The sequence below is a fragment of the Ictidomys tridecemlineatus genome, chromosome 10, assembly GCF_052094955.1.
Source record: "Ictidomys tridecemlineatus isolate mIctTri1 chromosome 10, mIctTri1.hap1, whole genome shotgun sequence".
In the NCBI taxonomy this organism is placed as follows: Eukaryota; Metazoa; Chordata; class Mammalia; order Rodentia; family Sciuridae; genus Ictidomys; species Ictidomys tridecemlineatus.
The window spans coordinates 58,302,891-58,321,604 of record NC_135486.1 but is presented as its reverse complement, the minus strand read 5'-3'; the positions used below and the strand labels follow the sequence as shown (position 1 = coordinate 58,321,604).

General features: G+C 35.0%; 1 protein-coding gene across 13 annotated transcripts in view; it reads right to left on the bottom strand.

The window, feature by feature from the left end:
• Window positions 1-494: 494 nt before the first annotated feature.
• Window positions 495-18,714, bottom strand: part of Rgs7 (regulator of G protein signaling 7) — a 466,064-nt gene continuing 447,844 nt past the window's right edge. For 10 of the 13 annotated variants that reach the window (XM_040278402.2, XM_078022996.1, XM_078022999.1 and 7 more), the window contains one exon: window positions 2,238-2,942. Coding sequence is in view for 3 of the 13 variants with exons in the window: in XM_078022999.1 (XP_077879125.1) it covers window positions 2,892-2,942 (51 nt within the window). In the remaining 10 variants the exon portion in view is untranslated. Of the gene's footprint in view, window positions 1,409-2,237; window positions 2,943-18,714 lie in introns of those variants that run through there. The other 3 variants (XM_078022997.1, XM_078023003.1, XM_078023000.1) reach the window with 1 other exon arrangement.

The following is an 18,714-nucleotide window of genomic DNA, read 5'->3' as shown; positions in this document are numbered from 1 at the left end:
TCTTTCTTAATCTACTTGCAGTGTTTAGGTTATAGCCTATGTACAAATTTCTCCTATTGAGTCTCTCCCATTTTGTGACAATTTTATAGACTAGTTTCACAGACTCCCTACTGATTTTTCACTAATGTTGGTAAAACTTTTTCAGAATTTGAATTTATGGATAGTAATTAGTGAGCACTAATAACTTAATCTTGTTTTTAAATAGCCAGAGCCTGCAATGTCTTGGTATAAGCAGAAGCAAAGAGGTCAGACCCATCTCCTGGCTGTGCAACATTTTGAGTTACTGATGCAAGCAACCCTTGAAGTGAGTTTTTTTCTTACCCAGGGTCCATGGATGAGCTCCAGGACTAAGTCTGAGAATGTTTTGACATTTAGCACAAGTGTTTCCTATGTGAGAGTGCATATGGGTTTGCACAGTTTTACCAAAAGAAGTAATGTTATCGACCTAAGGCTAGGTCCTTGTCTCGGATGTCAATTCAATAATGAGGACACAATTTTGAGAAAAGGGAAAAAGTAGTTTTATTGCTTTGCTAGCAAACAAAAAGCACAGGAGACTCCTGTCCCAGAGGCCTTGATTCTGCCCATCAGGGAGAGCAGAGGGTTTTTAAAGAAGTGATTTATTCCAGGTGTTCAGCCTGTGTGATTCACTTGTTAATTTGGGAGAGAGGAGAAAACATATCTGTTTTAAGATAAGCCCAAATACATGTATGAAAACACGAATGGTGTAAATCTACTTTGTAAACAACCAGAGATATGAAAAAATTGTGCTCTATATGTGTAATATAAATTGTCATGCATTCCGCTGTCATATGTAACAAATTAGAATTTAAAAAAAAAGATAAGCCTTAGGGACAGAGCAGCAAGGGCTATATTCAAAGCATAAAGTGGACCACTGTTACAGTAAGAGGTACAGACAGGTGTATAAGGGGCCCTGAAGTCATACTGTCTGGATGTTTGCTGATGGGATGTTTGAACATGTAATCATGTGACATATTGAGCATTTTATTCTGAAGGATTTTAGAAATAGCAGGTATGGGAAAGACTCTCTGATCTTTTCCATTGTCAGGTCATAAGATTCTTATGCCCTCCATTAACCCAAAGGACAGGAACATCCTTATCTATGAATATGGAATGCTGAGAGGAATCAGAACAATCAAGTCTTGAATTCCGGGTTCCCCCCTCCCCCCCCCCCACCCTTAGGTCACATCCCATTATCCCATCATATTTTTTCCATGACTCTTCATTTTTTTTTTTAATCAAATCTAGTAAAAAACCACTCAAGTTCAACCATTTTCTTCAGGTCCTCATTTCCTTATGAGGTCTCCCATCATGTAAATCTTCTATTAAGTAAAGTTGGATGCTTTTCTCTTGTTAATCTGTCTTTTATTACAGAGTCCCAGCTGAGAACCTAGAAAGGGTAGAAGGAAAAGATTATTTTTCCTTCACTTTAATCTCTACCCAACCACTTGGCTGTGTGACTTCAAACAATACTCGTGACCTGTCTCTTTTTCAATATCCTCAAGACTGCAGAAGTAATCTTAAGGGACTTCTGTGAGAATAAAATGTGAGGATTTATGTAAAGTCCATAATGCAGCGACAGGCACCTAATACATGTTAATAATTATATCTTACTCTCAAAAGAATATGTAAGGTCAGAAAGTTAAGAAACACTGACCATGGGCTGGGCTCTAGCTCAGTGGTAGAGCACTTGCCTAGCACATGAGACGCTCTGGGTTTGCGCCTCAGCACCACATTAAAACATAAATAAATAAATAAATAAATAAATAAATAAAAGGTATTGTGTCCATCTATAACTAAAAAAATGTAAAAAAAAGAAAAGAAAAACATTGACTATAGGTATTTTTAGAATTATGCTTAAAAAATCAGTTCCTGTTTGAGAAGTCACACTTAAGCCTAACTCTAACAGAAATATTAATTAGTAAAACATAGAAATGTATATTCATAGCAAGGCAGAAAGTCATCTTTAAATAGTTCTGAAAATGTGAAAGACCAATTTGTGTTGCTTTTCAATGGGAGAAAAACAATCTACTTGGTCTGGACTGGCCTGGAGGTGAAGGACTTTTAATCTGCTCTTGGCTGCTGTAACCATCCAAGTTGTTCTTGAAACTCTGAAATTTAGCCTAAATTGATAGTCTAAATTGAAAATCTATGGCTATGAATGCATTCTCATCCTTTTCTTCTACTGTTGTATGGAAGAGAAAAGTTGCGAAAGCAAGGAGATTCTGCATCTTTTAATGAAAGATAAAACAACAATATAAACATACACAAATTTACAGAGAAGGGTTCAACTTTGATACATTTGGAGTAAAAGGTGTTTCTTATTTAAATATGGTATAAAAATAAATGCAAGAAACATTAACTGAGAATGTACAGACATCAGACAAAGACATGAGCTTGTTTCAGACTTGAATACATCAGTGGCATGAAACTTTCTGTGCTAATTTATTGTTTAATAATTGTGAAGCCATATGTATACTTATTGATATATGTTATTTTTTTTCTTTTACAATTCTCTCAGTTTGTGAATGACTGAATTTTTAGTGAACTGTGTGTCTAGCAGAAGCTTTAAGAGAAAGAAAGGGAAAAAATAGTTTTACTTTACTTAAACTTGCTAAAAAGGAAAAGACACAGATCCAGCTTAGTAGAATAGAAGGAGGAAGAAAGCAGACAACAGTTTGAAATGGAGGCATCGAGATGGCATAGGGTCCCTTGGAGATAGCAAATGCCTTAATGTGCACACAAAATAGAACAATTCAGGTCCTTCATTCATGCAACATCTTGGTCTAATGTCCTCTGATCCAGGTAACAATGACAAGCTACAAAGTATGTGCAATGATTCCAGTCTGCTTCCATGCTACAAGATGATCCATTTAGTAAGACTGAACAAGGCTTGTTAACCTCTTGGATGTGAGAGACTTCCCCTGAGGAAAAAAATATAAAACAAAACAAAACAAAAAAAGAAAGAAAATAAAGGATGATCACTGAAAACCTGCTTACTAGTAGTATCCATTTATTGTGGACTTTTTTTTTTTTTTTTGCAAGGGTCAAAACTGAACCCTTTTTACTTGTAGGGCTGGGATCGAACCCAGGGCCTCACACATGCTAAGCATGTGCTCTACCACTGAGTTACATTCCCAGCCCTCAAAACTGAATCTTTTAAGTACATCTTAGTTCAAACATCATGATGAGCCTTCCTCCCCTCCCTTCTGCCACCAACACATCAAACAAAATGATTTTCCCACCCCCTCCCCTCATCCACCTCCTTCCCACTGCAAACAGACTGATGGTTTCACAGCACAGATTAGCAAATCATAAAACATGTCCATAAACATTCCATCGAGGCTTAGCAATGAGGCAATACCTAGGTTCCCAACTGGTTAGAAACATGTTACAATAAATCTTAGTAAGCTGCTCTGAAGGATAATAATGTAAATGCATTCTGTGAATTGGTTGTTGAATTAATAAATATTGAAAAGTAAAGGGGGGATGATTTAATTAAATAAAATGCACTTTGAGAATGTGATTGGTGGAAACTCAAGATTGAGTCTATCCCCAACCTTCTATAGTTAATGGAGGAAAAACTGCTAATTGTACATCTAGAGACAGAGGTCTATCCCCTGTTTCAAACAATTACTACCTTTCTGTCCTTTCTTGCCTGACTTCCTCTAATGCTAACCCCAGAAAAATATGATATAATTCTGGTTCCACATATTGTTCTGATACATTGAGTACATATTCTTGTCCTTTTTTTTGAAATTTTAAAACCAAATTGTTCCTGTTAATTATAAATACTCTAGGAAGATAGGAATTTGACTTTTTTTTTTATCAGAATATAGGTTGTTGATTGGTGGTTTCTATTTCATGTCCACTGTGTGTGTGTGTGTGTGTGTGTGTGTGTGTGTGTGTGCGTGTGTGTGTGTGTTTTACTGAGGATTGAATCCTGGGGTTCTCTACCACTGAGCTATATCCACAGTCCCTTTTAGTTTTTATTTTAAGTTTCTATGTTGCCCAGGATGACCTGGAACTTGCAATCTTCCTGTCTCTGCTTCTGGAATAGCTCAGACATACACTACCATGCCCAGCTCATTTTTAATTCTATACATTCTAATATAAAAAGAGACAGTTAATTTATTTAATTGATTCTTTTGCTTCCCAAAGGATAAAGCAATAAGGAAAAATTAAGAGAGTTTTTGAGGAATATAGTATTTTGGTAATAAACTATAATTAGAACAATCTTGATTTGCCACCTAATGTGGCTCATGTTTTGGTAAAGGGGTGGGTGATGAGGAGAAAGAGATCATGACTCAGGGCCATTTTCTTAGTTTCTTCAAGCTGCTGTAACAAAAACCCATAGACTGGGTGGCTTATACAAACTGGAAATTTATTTTTCACAGTTCTGGAAGCTAGAGTCTAAGATTAAGATTCTTGCATATTTCTGTTCTCTTCTAGTGTCTAGCTGGTGCAATCTCATTGTGTTCTCACCTGGTGGAAGGGATAAGTGAGTTCCCTGGTGCCTCTTTTATAAGGGTATTTGTCCTATTCATGAAGACTTAGCTCCCCCAAAGTCCCATCTCTTATAACCATCACCTTAGAGTGTTAGAATTTAACATATTCAAACTTCAGCTACACTTTGTGCATAGACTATGATGGTAAGGAAATGACTAATAATTCTATAATCATAAAGATATGATAAGTAATTCCATAATTCATAATCAAAACACTTTCTTTATATACCTTACAGGTACTGATGAGGGCCCTTTTGCTGACATGAACAGCACCACTGAAAACTAAGCAAAATTTTCTCTTGATTGGGAAGAAGTGTTCAAAACTTAGATTTCAGCAAGACAGTAGAAATTGCCAAGGTTTAGTGAAGGTATTTTGTACTAGGCTATGCTTTAGTCACTTTATGGGAAGAAATATGAAAAAAAAAGAAAAAGTAATTGGTGTATTCCTTGCCTTGTTATAGTCTTATAAGAGAGGCCCAAGTGAACTAGGTTGACCCTGCTCCTCTATGTGAAAAGACACAGAGAGAACTTGTCACTCATGAACAAGGAAGCACGGTCTCAACCAGACACTAACTCTGCTGGCACCCCAAAATCTTAAGACTTCCAGCCCTCAGAATGGTACAAAGTAAGTTTTTGTTGTTTATAAGCCATTCAATCGATGGTATTTTATTATAGCTGCTCAAGGGGGCTAAGATACTGCTTTCATTTTTATGCTTATTTCCTCATCCATAAAATTAAAATAATAATTGTACCTATTTTAAGATCTTATTCTGAAGACTCATTTTACTGGAAACTATTATTAGAACATTCTATATCTCCAGTTTATGTTGGCCATTACCTTATTATGATTATGTCTACAACTATTATTTGTAGGACACCTAGACCCAAGTCACTGTTCTGACTCTGAGAAGGGCAGAAAATTTCTAATGAATGGAAAACTAAACTTATACTGTTTTCCTGCCCCAAACCTGGGCAATAAATCAATTAAAAAATGTTGAAATTAAAAAGCACTTTTCTATATTTACATGCTAATTCCTATATTTGCTACTGTCTACTGTCATTGCTGTGCTTGTAATATAAATGTATATGTGTGTATACATATTTATTCTAAGGCTGAAAATTTACATTGTGTGTGTGTATGTGTGTGTGTGTGTGTGTGTGTGTGTGTGTGGGTGTGTGTGTGTGTAATTGGAGATTGAACCCAGGGCCTTGCACATGCTGGACAAATGCTCTACCACTAAGCTACATTCCCATACCTGAATAATTTACATTTAAAAAGGGCTTGTTTTCATTGAGCCATCTGTGAGATGAAGGGGAGTACATATGTTTGGAGCAAAAGAGTGAATTTCTATGCAGTAGAAGGCTGGGGGAAAGATGCTAATGTAAAACTACTTATTTTAAAACTATTTGTTGATGTGATTTGATTCACTGGGAAATGGTCACATTAAAATAGGAATTCATTTGAAACTTGATTTTGTTTTGTTTTATATTTGGACTATGGAAACAACTGTCACTTTTTGAATTTAATAAAAAGAAATAGAGTTCTCTTTCTATATTTTTCAGTTTTGCTTTTTCCTTAAATATCCACAAGTCATAAGTACTTGCCCTCGTATGTACTTCATTAGAAATGAGGTGTGGTAAAAGTTTGGTTGACCGGCTCTTATCCTAAAAAATATTTAAAATTAACTTTTCCCAGAAGCCCATACAGAAGTACAGGCCTATAGTAATACACCTGGGAGTTTGTGACAATAAAATAACAATGAGCGCAAATGGAAAAACATGTGCATACATTTTAACAGAGTCCAAAAAAACCAAACCAAACCAAACCAAAACAAAAATCTATGGACTTACTAAGCAATAAGGATATTGGTTTTGTGTACTGAGACAATTAAAAAGCAAACTTGGGTATAACCAATAATAAAAGGAACTTAGATGACCCACTGGGGTCAAAGCAAATAGCATGGCTATCCAGTAGGTCGTCAATTTTGAAGATCTAAATCACCTGGATCTATTTGCAAACCATCTGCATATCATGCTCAGTTCATGTATGGAAAGGAAAAATACCTCAGTTGGATTCTAAGGCATAAAGAAACTATTGTTATGTGTGTTATCCATTGCTGTCTCTACTAGAAAGTTCTAAAATAAAAACACTGATCCTTTCTTCTAGGCAGGCATGTACTGGTCCCAAATCTGCAGGTCAGCCCTTATGGAAGAGTCATTTTCAGGGCACTTCCTTGCAAGCTGTATGGCTATATTCCCTGCCAATTTTTCCAAGTTGAAGAACCTGAGAATTTTATAGCTTAATTCCAATATTTTAATTCTAGAAACTAAAAGGGCTAACATGAACAAAAACCTTACCAATAGCATTTTAAACCAAATTACTTACAATAATTAATTAATTCTGTGTGAACAGTATCTATTTTTAACTTCATGAATGACTATCTAAGTCCTTCCTATCAGAGTTTAAAAGAAATAGATTACAGGGGAAATAGTAACCTATAAGAAAAGTCAAAAACAAATATTGACTTTAAAGAAGAGAATGTAAATGAAATTATACCAACCAAGGATATAATGTCAGTAATGTATTTAATACCTCTGAAGCATTATTTTGTGTCAATGCAACCTGAATTGATAACCAAACATGGTGGGGAGACAACATTAAAATATTAGAAACCCAACCTGATGTCAACTTTCCTTAAATAGAGGTCCAAAATCTTGTATAATTGAAACTCAAAATGATCAAACATACCAATTGCATTTTAATTTGACTTTCCTTATTTTGAAATAATGTAATCAGTGAAAAGAGCTTGGTATGGCACTTCACTTGGCAGAGCTGGAACTGGTTTGGGCACAGTACATTCAATAGACCTTGAGAATTTGGCCTGCAGACTGCACAGTGCTGCACAAGATGTAGCTAAAGATTTAACAATTAATGCTCAATGCCTGTCATCATGATTCTCTCTCATCAAAATGCTCTTGATTATGACAAGTAATTTCTGATTTTGTTCAATAAATACACTTTTGCTAATTTGAATTAAAAAAAAAAAGAAAAGGAAACTCTTGTCAATGCCTTTCTGCTATTAATGTGACTCAATGGTCTGACCAGATGCCCAGCCCTACCGCCATGAAATAAAAGAGCTGATGACGTGGTGGTAATGAGATGCTATTGGACCAGAAACAGCAAATACACATAAAAGACTGAACTAAAGAATCTACTCTGTTCTTTAGCTCTCATGTTGATAAATACTCTTGTAGACTTTAAAATTATTCATCACCTGGGTTCTCTGAGCTTCTAAACTGCCTACTGTCACTCTGAAAAATGGTTCTTTTTGACCTTAGCACCTGCTGCTTTCTCAACTAGGGTCTCCTTCTTGTGCACATACCTGTTCAGATTCTACTCACTCTTGAAAAGAGACTTTCTTACCCATGTCTTTGCTGAAGACTTCAAACTGACCCCTAAATTCTAAAGTTTCCTTTTCTAAACTCTTTTTGCCCAAGAATCTGCACTAGTGCATTTACATGGTCTTGTATTGTTTTGTAAGTCCCCTGGCCTGCTGAAGCAATTGTTAGCTGTTAAACAACATTAATATTATAGAAGTTCCCAGATAAGTACTTAATTGTTTGCATGAGTTGAACTCCTTGATTGGAAATTTTATGTCAAAAATAAATCACTAGAAACAAGGGTAATGAGACTCATATGTCTTAGGATAAGTAACTTTTACCTCAGGGAAAGAGACACATTGGTAGGGTGAGGAAGCTGGGGGGACATTGGTCACATCCTATGTGTTAAGCAACTGCCTAACAAAATCTGGATGTTTTCAATTGGAAGATGGTAAGACAGAATTGAATTTAGGCTAGGTGTTTGGAAAGTTCTTCACTAATTTAAATCAAACTAATTATTCTAGGTGAACTTAGGAGTGAGTTTATTGAAACACAGTAATAATTTTAGCAAAACTATTGAGAATGTATTAGGGCCTACAATGTTAAAGAGAAGCTCAATTTTTTTTTTTAACAAAAAGGCAAAAAGAAAAGATTCTATAGCTAGTTTCGCAACTTGTATACTTAATGTTAAATACTGAAAAAAATCTAGTATTGCATGCTAAAATTAAATAGCTTATTAACATACATAGCTTCCTGTATGGTCTGGAAAAGAACAAGCAAAGCCAAACACTTTGATTTCCCTAGTTAAAAGTATTTCCCACAGACAGGTGTGGTGGTGCACACCTGGAATCCTAGTGACTCGGGAAGTTGAGGCAGGAGGATCTCAAGTTCCAGAATGGCCTCAGCAATTTAGCAAGACCATGTCATCAAAGAGAAAATAAAAAGGGGGCTGGAGATATATCTCAGTGGTAGAGCACCCCTCGGTTCAACCCTCAGAACCAAAAAATAGAAATAAAATAAAAGTATATATGCCCTTTATGTAAAATAAGAAAAAGATAGAAAAAAATACAAAGAAATAAATATTATTGAAATAGAATTATTTATATATTTTTACCTTCTTATACAAAAATGCATGTTCTTAAGGGTTTTCTTTTTAGCCAAATTGAAATTATACTGTCAATAATATTATGAAAAACATGCGTATGTAACATGCAACCAACAATTACTAAAAAATTAAATATTATAGAATAGATTAGAAAATATCAGGGTGCATTCACAAGCATTAATGCATTGCTTGTGAAAGTTTCTTTTAGTTCTAGACACATATAAACATACATAAGTGCTATATATATACACATATATACATAGTTTTATACATATATATGTATATGTTTTATATAATACAAGTGCACACACAAACATAAAATATATTGGTCAAGTGGATCAAATATGGGTGGCATTAAAAAAAAATGAAAGCCACCGCTCTGAAATCTGATGTTTAATATCTGTATAGTATTCCACTAGTAGTTATGCCTTGATACATTTAAGAAATTCACAATTATTGCACATTCAGAGTGTGTTCTATATTTGGTAATTATGTGATGCAATGAACATTCTTGTATGTTGGGGAGCATCTGGGTTTTCTTAGGATTAAATTACAAGAAGTTGTATTATTGACTTGAAGAGAGAGATTTTTGAGCCTTTTAGCATATTCTGTCAAATTCTATTCCAGAAATGTGATAGCAATTCATACTTCCAGGAACAGGGTGTGAGATCACTTATTTTCTTTTCTCCTTTTCAATGCTAATTTTTATTTTCAAAGAAAAATAACCTAGTTGCAGGAATATTTTTAACGTTAGTTTCTGAGTAAAACTTGTCTATTAAAAATAATAAGCTTTCTTTTTGTTTTCTCATGTACTTACTATTTGTGTGTCTACTGTTAAAACTGCCTAAGTCCTTTGATAATCTTTCTAGTGGTATTTTGCTCTTGTGATTATTTATTTGCAAAACAATTTTTTTCTACTTTAAACTGTATTAGATCTTTATCTGTCATGATGCACATTTACATTTAAAGGAAAAAGGGTTTACTAGGTTTAAGGACAGAGAAAGATGCAGTTCATAACAAAACAACTATTTTCAAAGTGCACTAATTATTACAGCAGCGGACTTCTGTCCTCCTCCTGTATTTTATGGCATTTAAATCAGTAATCTGAATAATTAAACTGATGGAATTCTGATCAAAGATATACATGATGAAAATTTCATTATCTTGGTTAACATTTCATTATCTTGGGTAGCAAAGAGATACCCCAAATAGTTCTGTAAAGGTACAAAAAGGAGTTATTAAACTTAATCACAAGATAAAATTTAGCGGGAAAAAAAGGTGAAGAACCAAATTTATACTAAAATGAATAAACAACAACCACCAAAAAAAAAAAAAAAGCTAACTAGAAGTAAACCACAAGATTGGGGAAATCAGCAGCACATCAGAAACAAGTGTTAGTGATTTAAAATAGTGTCTTCATTTAAGCTCCAAATAAGTCTACATTTTGCTAAAGTTGGAGGCTAAGGTGGAGAAGCTGAGACATTTTTTTTTTCAGGCTAGATTATAAAAAGTATAGGACACATAGGGAGATGATATTCTCATTTCATATTGGTTGAGTTACATCTAGGGCATTATGCTCAGTTATCACTTAGGAGGACTACTGATGAACTAGAACAAATGTAGGAAGTAAGTAAACAAGATGGTGAGAGAAAAGGAAATTAATGAATGAGAAAATATTAGAAATTCACTTTCCCAGTCAATGTAAGACTCAGATTTAACTTCAATTTTTAAGACACTCTATCAAGTCTTTTTAAGTGTTCGACTTAGTTTTCAGATATTTTTTTTCTTCTTATACCCATATTTCAACAGCTTATATAATTTTTAATAAACTAAAAATAAATATATAAATTCAATTATAAGCAGTTATGTTACAGGAAAAAACACAATTGACCCTCCCTCCCTCCCTCCCTCCCTTCCTTCCTTCCTTCCTTCCTTCCTCTGTAGTGGTGCTGGAATCAAACTCAGGACATCACACATGCCAGGCAAGTGCTATACTACTAAGCTACATCCTCAGCCACAATTGACTCTTAGCACCATACGATTCTACTGGAAGTTGCAGAATCGTGTGGCCATAACTAGCACAGTCTTTCAGTTGTGACATTGAGAGAGCTATCAAAGTGTGATCTTAAAAGTAGCAACATCAACAGCACTGAGAGTTGATTAAAAATGAGATATTTGGATTCCACCAGAAAATGACTTCATTGGACTTTCTGATAGTTGGGGTCCAGGAGAGAGCAGAGTGGAATACTTCTATGTAGGTCATGTCCCTTAAACACATATTCTTCTGAGAAGCTTATAACCAATGCAGGGGGCAGAGGGAGGCAGGGGGAGAGGGAGAGAGAGTGAAAGAAAGAGAATGATTCTAATTCGGTTTATTTGTTATGAGGACCCAGAATCTGCATTTTCCAAACCCCTGATGATTTAGAGGTATGGATAGTTGAAACACACTTTAAAAAAACAGTGAACTAAAGATTTTAACAGAAAGAAACAAACAAAAGAAAACTTGGTGGGAACTAATGAAAATCACACCTTCAAATAGTTCGCCAGCTGTCATCTCAAGGATGGTGTGCCTGATTCTGCATGGCTCCAGGAGGCCGGATTAGGATCAATACTTGGAAGTTACAGAAAAGTAGACTGCTGAAAATAAAGAAGGCATTTCTAAAAGAATGGATTTCTCTGCTGTCTACGGGTATCATATCTCTGAAAATTAGGAGCCAGCAGATGTTGGATGCCCTCTTGGCATTGAGCCTACAGAAAAGATTAATGCAATTCAGCCTGGGGGAATAGAGCCTCTAAGTTCCTTTTCAATTCTGAAACTCCAAAAATACTAGTATTGTTAATATCTCCTCAAAAGTATGTTTAAGTTTTAAAATTAGAAAAGTGAAAGAATTCCCAATAATCTTTTCCTTCTGGAGTTTATAACATGCTCTTGCTAGATATTAATATGTATATTTCAAGTGAACACTCTTGCTAATGGGTGATTATTATTTGACCTTGTAGTAACTGAGCCATGTTTACTAGGTAATTTTTAAATTGCTGATAGAATAGACTGGAATAAAAAGATCTTTAATAAACAAGCCAAATGCTGAGGATGTAGCTTGGTGGCAAAGTGCTTGCTTAGCAGGTGTAAGGCCTGGTGTTCAATCCCCATTATAGGGGCAGGAGTTGGCATCGGGGAGCAAAGCAAAATCTGCATAACATGAAGAGGTAAAACAAATAACAGTTGAACATTTTTTTTTACTCCAGAAATAATACAGCAGTTTAGAGACTGTGTGTTTTAAAAATTCAATAACTGTCATACTCTATTTTAATATTGGTCTCTGCTGGTCAAAAATTAAGTATAATTATTACATTGGGATTGTTCAGTGTTTTCTCTTATTACTCTTAAGTCCTGATCCTGAAAAATAATAACAGCCATCAAAATACAGTGCAGGGTACATGGAATTTGGCTTAATCTGAGTTCATCGTATCTCCCAACGGCATATAAAAAGTAGCAGGGTATCTGTAGATACACATATAATATACCCATGCTTATAGACTATGTGATTTAGAGAAAGATGACTTTTTTTCCTAGCTATTGTCAATTGGCTGTTTTAATGTTACCTGCTTTGAGTACTAGCACAGATTATGGAACAGTGAAAATTGCATCCACATCTTGTCATTAGTTTAAAGTTGACTTTCTTTTCTGAAAAATGTTTCAAAAAGGAGTGATGATGAACATATAAGATATTACATGTGGCTTTAGAATGAGAAAGAGAAAATGAGAAATAGACGGCCTGGTGATGATATAGAGCTGCCTAGTAAGTGAGTCATAATTAGAAATAATTACTATATGATTTTACTTTTAGTGGAAATTAAATTTGATATCCTAATAAGTCCAATTTTTATCTACTTAAGTTCCATTGATATTTTTTCTGACTACATAAAACAAGTTTATAAAAAGAATATGTGAATGGATTGTTCTTAGACCATTGATAAAATTCTAACTTGTTTCAATTGTGTTCAGTGACATTTAATTAACCAAGGTGAGATTTATATTGAGAGTTTACAATATGCAAAGTACTTTGCCAAAGTTGTAGTGCTTATGCTATCAAACAAGCATACAAAATACTCCCTTATCTTTTTACTTTATGCAGTTACAATTTTGTACATTAATTTGGGGTTTAGATCATATTTGAGTAATAATTCAATGAAAATAAAAAAAATCAAAGGGATAATGCAAAATATTGTGCTAACTGTTGTATAATATAACTCCTGAGATCTCTGAGACAGTTTGAAGTTTATTTTCCTGTTTTCTTCCAATATATCTGACTTAATAATGTTCTAGTAATTTTCTGGGTGCTCCAAGTCTTCCTCTTTCACTTCTTCCTATTTCACCACCCAGATTTTTGTCCTTATCATCTAATGTGTATTCTCTAGCAGCAGGTGTTGATCCTGAAAACTTGTCCTCCTATCCCTGCCTTCCATTCTCATCTACTGCACATATTAAGATGGTCCATGTGTAAATGCAGAACTCAGCCTGTATCCTTGATTACCTTCTTCTGTGCTCTGCTCTTCAGACTTAAAATCTCCACAGAACTCCTGTGTGAATTGTTGGGTTCTCAGACCTTTCTGGTGTCACTTTTATGTTACTTTTAAAGGGCTAGCTTCCCACCTAGTTTCTGGGTAGGTCTCTTGCTCAGGCCTTATCTCTGCTTATCTCTAACTAATCTGTGTTTCTTTAAGATAAATCATCATGATTTAGAAGCTACTGGGAAGCTAGTTCTGTTTCTTGGACAGTTAACTTTCCTAACAAGAGAAAACCCACTTAGGTGTATTAGTTAGTAGCATCCCCGTCTGTCCTCTTGTGGGTATATGCTTCCTAAGAGCAGGACTATGTCTTGTCTACATATTTTCAGAGAACAAAATACCTGATGTATAGTAATTTTTTTCTTTTTGTTTTGCTTTATTTATTTATTTTTTGTTGGTGCTCGGGATTGAACCGAACACTGCTCTACCACTAAGCTACATTCATTCTCAGCTCTTTTTATTTTTTATTTTGAGACAGGGTCTTACTAAGTTGCTCAGGCTGGCTTTGAATTTGTCATTCTCCTGCCTTAGCCTCCCAAGTCTCTGGGATCACAGGCATGCACCATAGTGCTCAACCTGTTTTCTCTTGAGAGTTTACTATATGAAGAGGTAAAACAAGTAACAGTTGAATGTTTTTTTTTCTCCAGAAATTATATAGCAGTTTAGAGACTGTGTTTTAAAAATTCGATAACTGTCATATTCTATTTTAATATTGGTCTCTGCTGGTCAAAAATTAAGTATAATTACATTGGCCACTGGGCTATAAATTGTCAGGATGGTCTGTAGCTGAGGTCTCTTGGCTCTGCTACCATAAACTTAGGGCTTCATATTCATTAAAGAATACTTTGGGAAATGCTATTTAAGCTTCTGCCTCTGGCATATGTAGCATCAAAGGTGACATTCCCCACTAGGAGCTGTCTGCCTGACATCTCACTGGCATTCCTTGGGAACCCTCAGGGATGCACTGACTCTCCATGGCCAAAAACCACTATACGATTCACAGCTTAGAAAACGTAAGTGACAATTTAAAAACTAATGATGCCATTGGGGAAAATATATCATCTGAATTAAATTAGGCTACCTGATCTGATACATTTCACACCAATCAATTTACATCATGCTGCAGGGAAACTAAAATTGTTTTCTCAGGCAAGTTATCACCACAACCAGTTTCAATAAAATAAGATAGATAGCCATATCTGTCAACAACAAAATGATAGATGCAATGGGTTTCAAGTCTATAACAAGAGGAAAGAGGAAAAAATACTTCATCCCTCAGTAGACTCACTTTCAGTATTGCTGGTAATATCTAGAGGGCAAATCCAATGACTGATTTATAAATTATTTTTATTTAAGGTGCTGTAGGAATTTTTTGTAGCTTGTGTATATTTTATCATACCTATAATCTCAAGCATTAAAATCCACAGCAATTCACTGGAAAAGAATATGTACAAAATCATCCTTAAAGTAAATTCACGGAGCATAGAGGGTAAATCAGAACTTTCCCTCTCAGGGTTCCCAATATGTTTGTGTACTATGATGTATGTCTACATGAAGCAGACAAGCTCATTATGATGGGTGTTTATGTAGATCAAGAATCTGACTAGCCTCCTAGAGGGCTTTCAATCTAAGAAATGACCTTTTCAAACACTCTTAGGTTTGTCTCTACTTCATTGAGGTAGAAACTGATATCATGGGAAATGAAAGTAAGAATACACAGGTTGTCTTTATAAACAATTTTTTTCCAGCTGAGAATAAAACACAGGGCCTCACACATGTTATACAAAAGCTCTATCACTGAGCTAAACCCCCAGCCCAACAAGCTGTCTTTTTAAATACATAAGAGTAGCATATAACCTGTCACATTATCGAAACTTTATATATGTTGATAAGTGAATGATCTAGAACTAGTACAGTGGTATGTACATAAAACCATGATGTAAATACAGTATGTGAGTAGATCCTAGGCTACCTGATCAATTTTTTTCTAGTGGTACCATTCATAGTGAACAAATTTAATAGTAAGATTATACATTTTAGTTTTAGATACTCCATGCTCCTTTACAACATAGTTTTATCTACACTCATGGGCCTATACGCCCAACAGTAGAGTCCAAAGGACTTAACCAGGAGGGTCATGGCTCAGTCCTAGACAGAAGCCAAGACCCAGCCCAATTGTGTCAGGGATGGGCAGTCCAGGGGACCACACAAGCAGAGCAGAGCACAGCGCTGCTCCTAGCATGGCTCTATAGCTTCTCTGGGGCTGTGTTTCCAAATTTGGCATCTGTATTATTCACGGGGATTGGTTACATTAGATGAAAAAGGTGCCTCCTAGTTTATAATCTTGGTGGTCATTAAGGAAGTTTTATGCTAGATTTAATAAAAAGCAAATTAAAAATAATTTGACCAGAAACTAGAAACAATTGTTAGTCTTTGACAGTGTTTTCAAAACAACATAAGCTCCCTCTGCCAAAAAAAAGTGACTACAATTCTTCACAGATCAAGAATCACTTAGAAGGGGAAGTGTTCCATGAATGTGTATCACAAGTAGTTTTGGAAATCAGTAATGCAAAGTGTGTTTTCCACTTCTCTCCTCTGATGTATACTCTTTAGTCTCCATAAAAGTAAAGATGAGTGGGAGATGAAAAATAGATATCTCTTCCCTTATAAATCTGCATTATACTTAACCAAATAATTGAATTTTATGACTATATTGTTAGAAGAGAATCAATATTTAAGTTGAAAAATGTTTATTATACTTAGATCTATAATAGCAATGAATACATAAACAAATAAGGGAAAAACTACAGGTCCATCAATAGGGGATTAGAAAAATGTACAAGTCTATTCATTCAAAGAAATTTTCTGTGGTTAAAAAGTAAAATCATGGGAGAGAATATGACATTATCTGAAAAATATTTACAATGCACTTCAAATAATAAAGAATACTTATAAATAATCCTGTTTCTTAAATATTTAAGTGCAAATTGGAACCATAAATGAGTAGTGAGATTATAGATAGAAAAATAGAGTTTCAGCAGTTTAAATGATTTCTAAAAAGTCACATCAGAAGAAGAAGTGAAAATAGTTTCAAATTTAAATAAAACTCCTTAAACTCCCAGGCCCAAGTTAATTTTATCACATTTTACCACTCATAAAAAAACCTGCCTAATAAGCCTATATCTTTATCCATGACTCCTCAATGGACTTAAATAATTTAATTTGTTTTAACCTCCTTGAAATAAAAAAAAAAGTTTTGTGTCTTTTCAAACAGGTTATGAGATTTATATTTACATTTGTTTCTCTAATATTTAGCTTATTGGGTCATAGAGGTAAGTATGGATTTGATTTTACAACATAGTTTTATCTACACTAATGGGCCTCTACGCCCAACAGTCATTTTGGAGTCAACCTACTCTTTCTGTTAAGGTTCTCTTGCAGAGTTCTCCACCATTTCTGGTGATTCATCGCAGTCTCCAGAACACAATTAAAAAGCTCAGAGCACTTCAGTTTAGCAGAAGCCTACCAATACAAAGGGGAAACAGACAAGGCCATCAGAGCTTTGGTTTGATTCTTTCAAAGGCTCTGTAGATGATTGCCTTCTATGAAAACTGTTCCCCAAAAGAGGTTGGATCAGTGAATTCTTACAAGTTCAACGTGAAGTTTCCCTAGCATTCGTCTCTACTCTCCTAGTTTTCTAGCCAAAAACCAAGCTGACTTAATTTCCTCTTCACACAAACTAAAGAGAGGAGATGAGTCATACAGTTGGCACTTGATAGAAGACATGGCTGATAAATCCTTCCCTGCATCCCCGTTATTTGCTGTTTCTCTATAAGGTTTATGTGGCAAACAGATGTTATGATGGTTTGGTGATGGAAGAAATGGTGTTGGATATGATGATGGTGAAGGAGGAAGAAAACAGGTTTTATAATTAGTAAAGAACATGCACTTTGTCATAAGAGAATGAGGTCAACCTAATGTGAATGAAGGACAGAGTAACCTTTGAAAGACAGACGTTCTTCAATGGCAAAGAAAATAGAGAAATAAGACAGTAAGTCACAGGAAATGAGAATTTTTTTCAAGACAATAAGCCAAGGTGAAGGCTTTATACAAATGTGAATTATTCTTATCCCGCCTGTTTTGGGCATAATGGAAAGAATAAAAGTAATCTACAAAGAGTGATGGATTTAAATATGAAAAATTTGCTTCCAGGCCTGGCTATAACACTCAAGACTCAATGATATTGGTGGAGTGATCTGACCTCACTGTTCCCCCGTTTGTTCATTTGTGAAAACGAGGGAACTCCTGCTTCACCAGGATTGCTGCGCATGTAAACAACAACTCAACAAAAGAAACAAGGAGGGATGGAAGTCCTTGGACTATCCAAAATGCCATGTAGCTCTTGGCTATTTGCTATAATTATCCTGTATGCCAGTAGGAGTTTATTAATTTGGGTAACACTAGTGTGTTGGAAAAAATTGGAATAAAAAAATTTTTAACTCTGGATGTCATTTTTATGATCCAGGTTGTAACAATGATAACATTTTAATTTTCCCAGGTTACAGAAATGCTTATACTGAAACGTATAAATAAGCTTCCTACAAAAAGGCATGAACTTGAAATGGAATCAAGCTTCAGAGGAGGTTATCACTGGGTGACAGGATTTATTTATCTTATAGTGGTTGGAAGAACATCAAGGAGCAGCAGGATGAATGATCAGAATGAGAAAGAATTTAGGAACAAGATAAATTTTGGGTCAGTGTGGGCTTCTTTTGGGAAAATTTTGTACCTCGCCTAAACTTTCAGTTTTTTTGTTTTTTGCCTATGCAATGGATAAAATAATGAGTGTAATGATACTTGTCTTGCAGAGTTAGCATGTGGATTCAGTTAAATTAGTTTAAATAATACAGAGTCCTGCAGCAGAGTCTAATGCATGTACCCATGAATGTGTGTTGTTATCACATTTTCCCACAATTCCTTCCATACATACTTGCACATGTGGTTTGCCCATATTTTCCCTATTCCACTTCTGATTTGGATACTGTCCTTGTTGTGTAGCCTCCCTGTGTCTACTAGGGTGATCCTCACACGGGGGTATTTTAATGTAAACTCTATCTTGTGTCTATCTCCTTA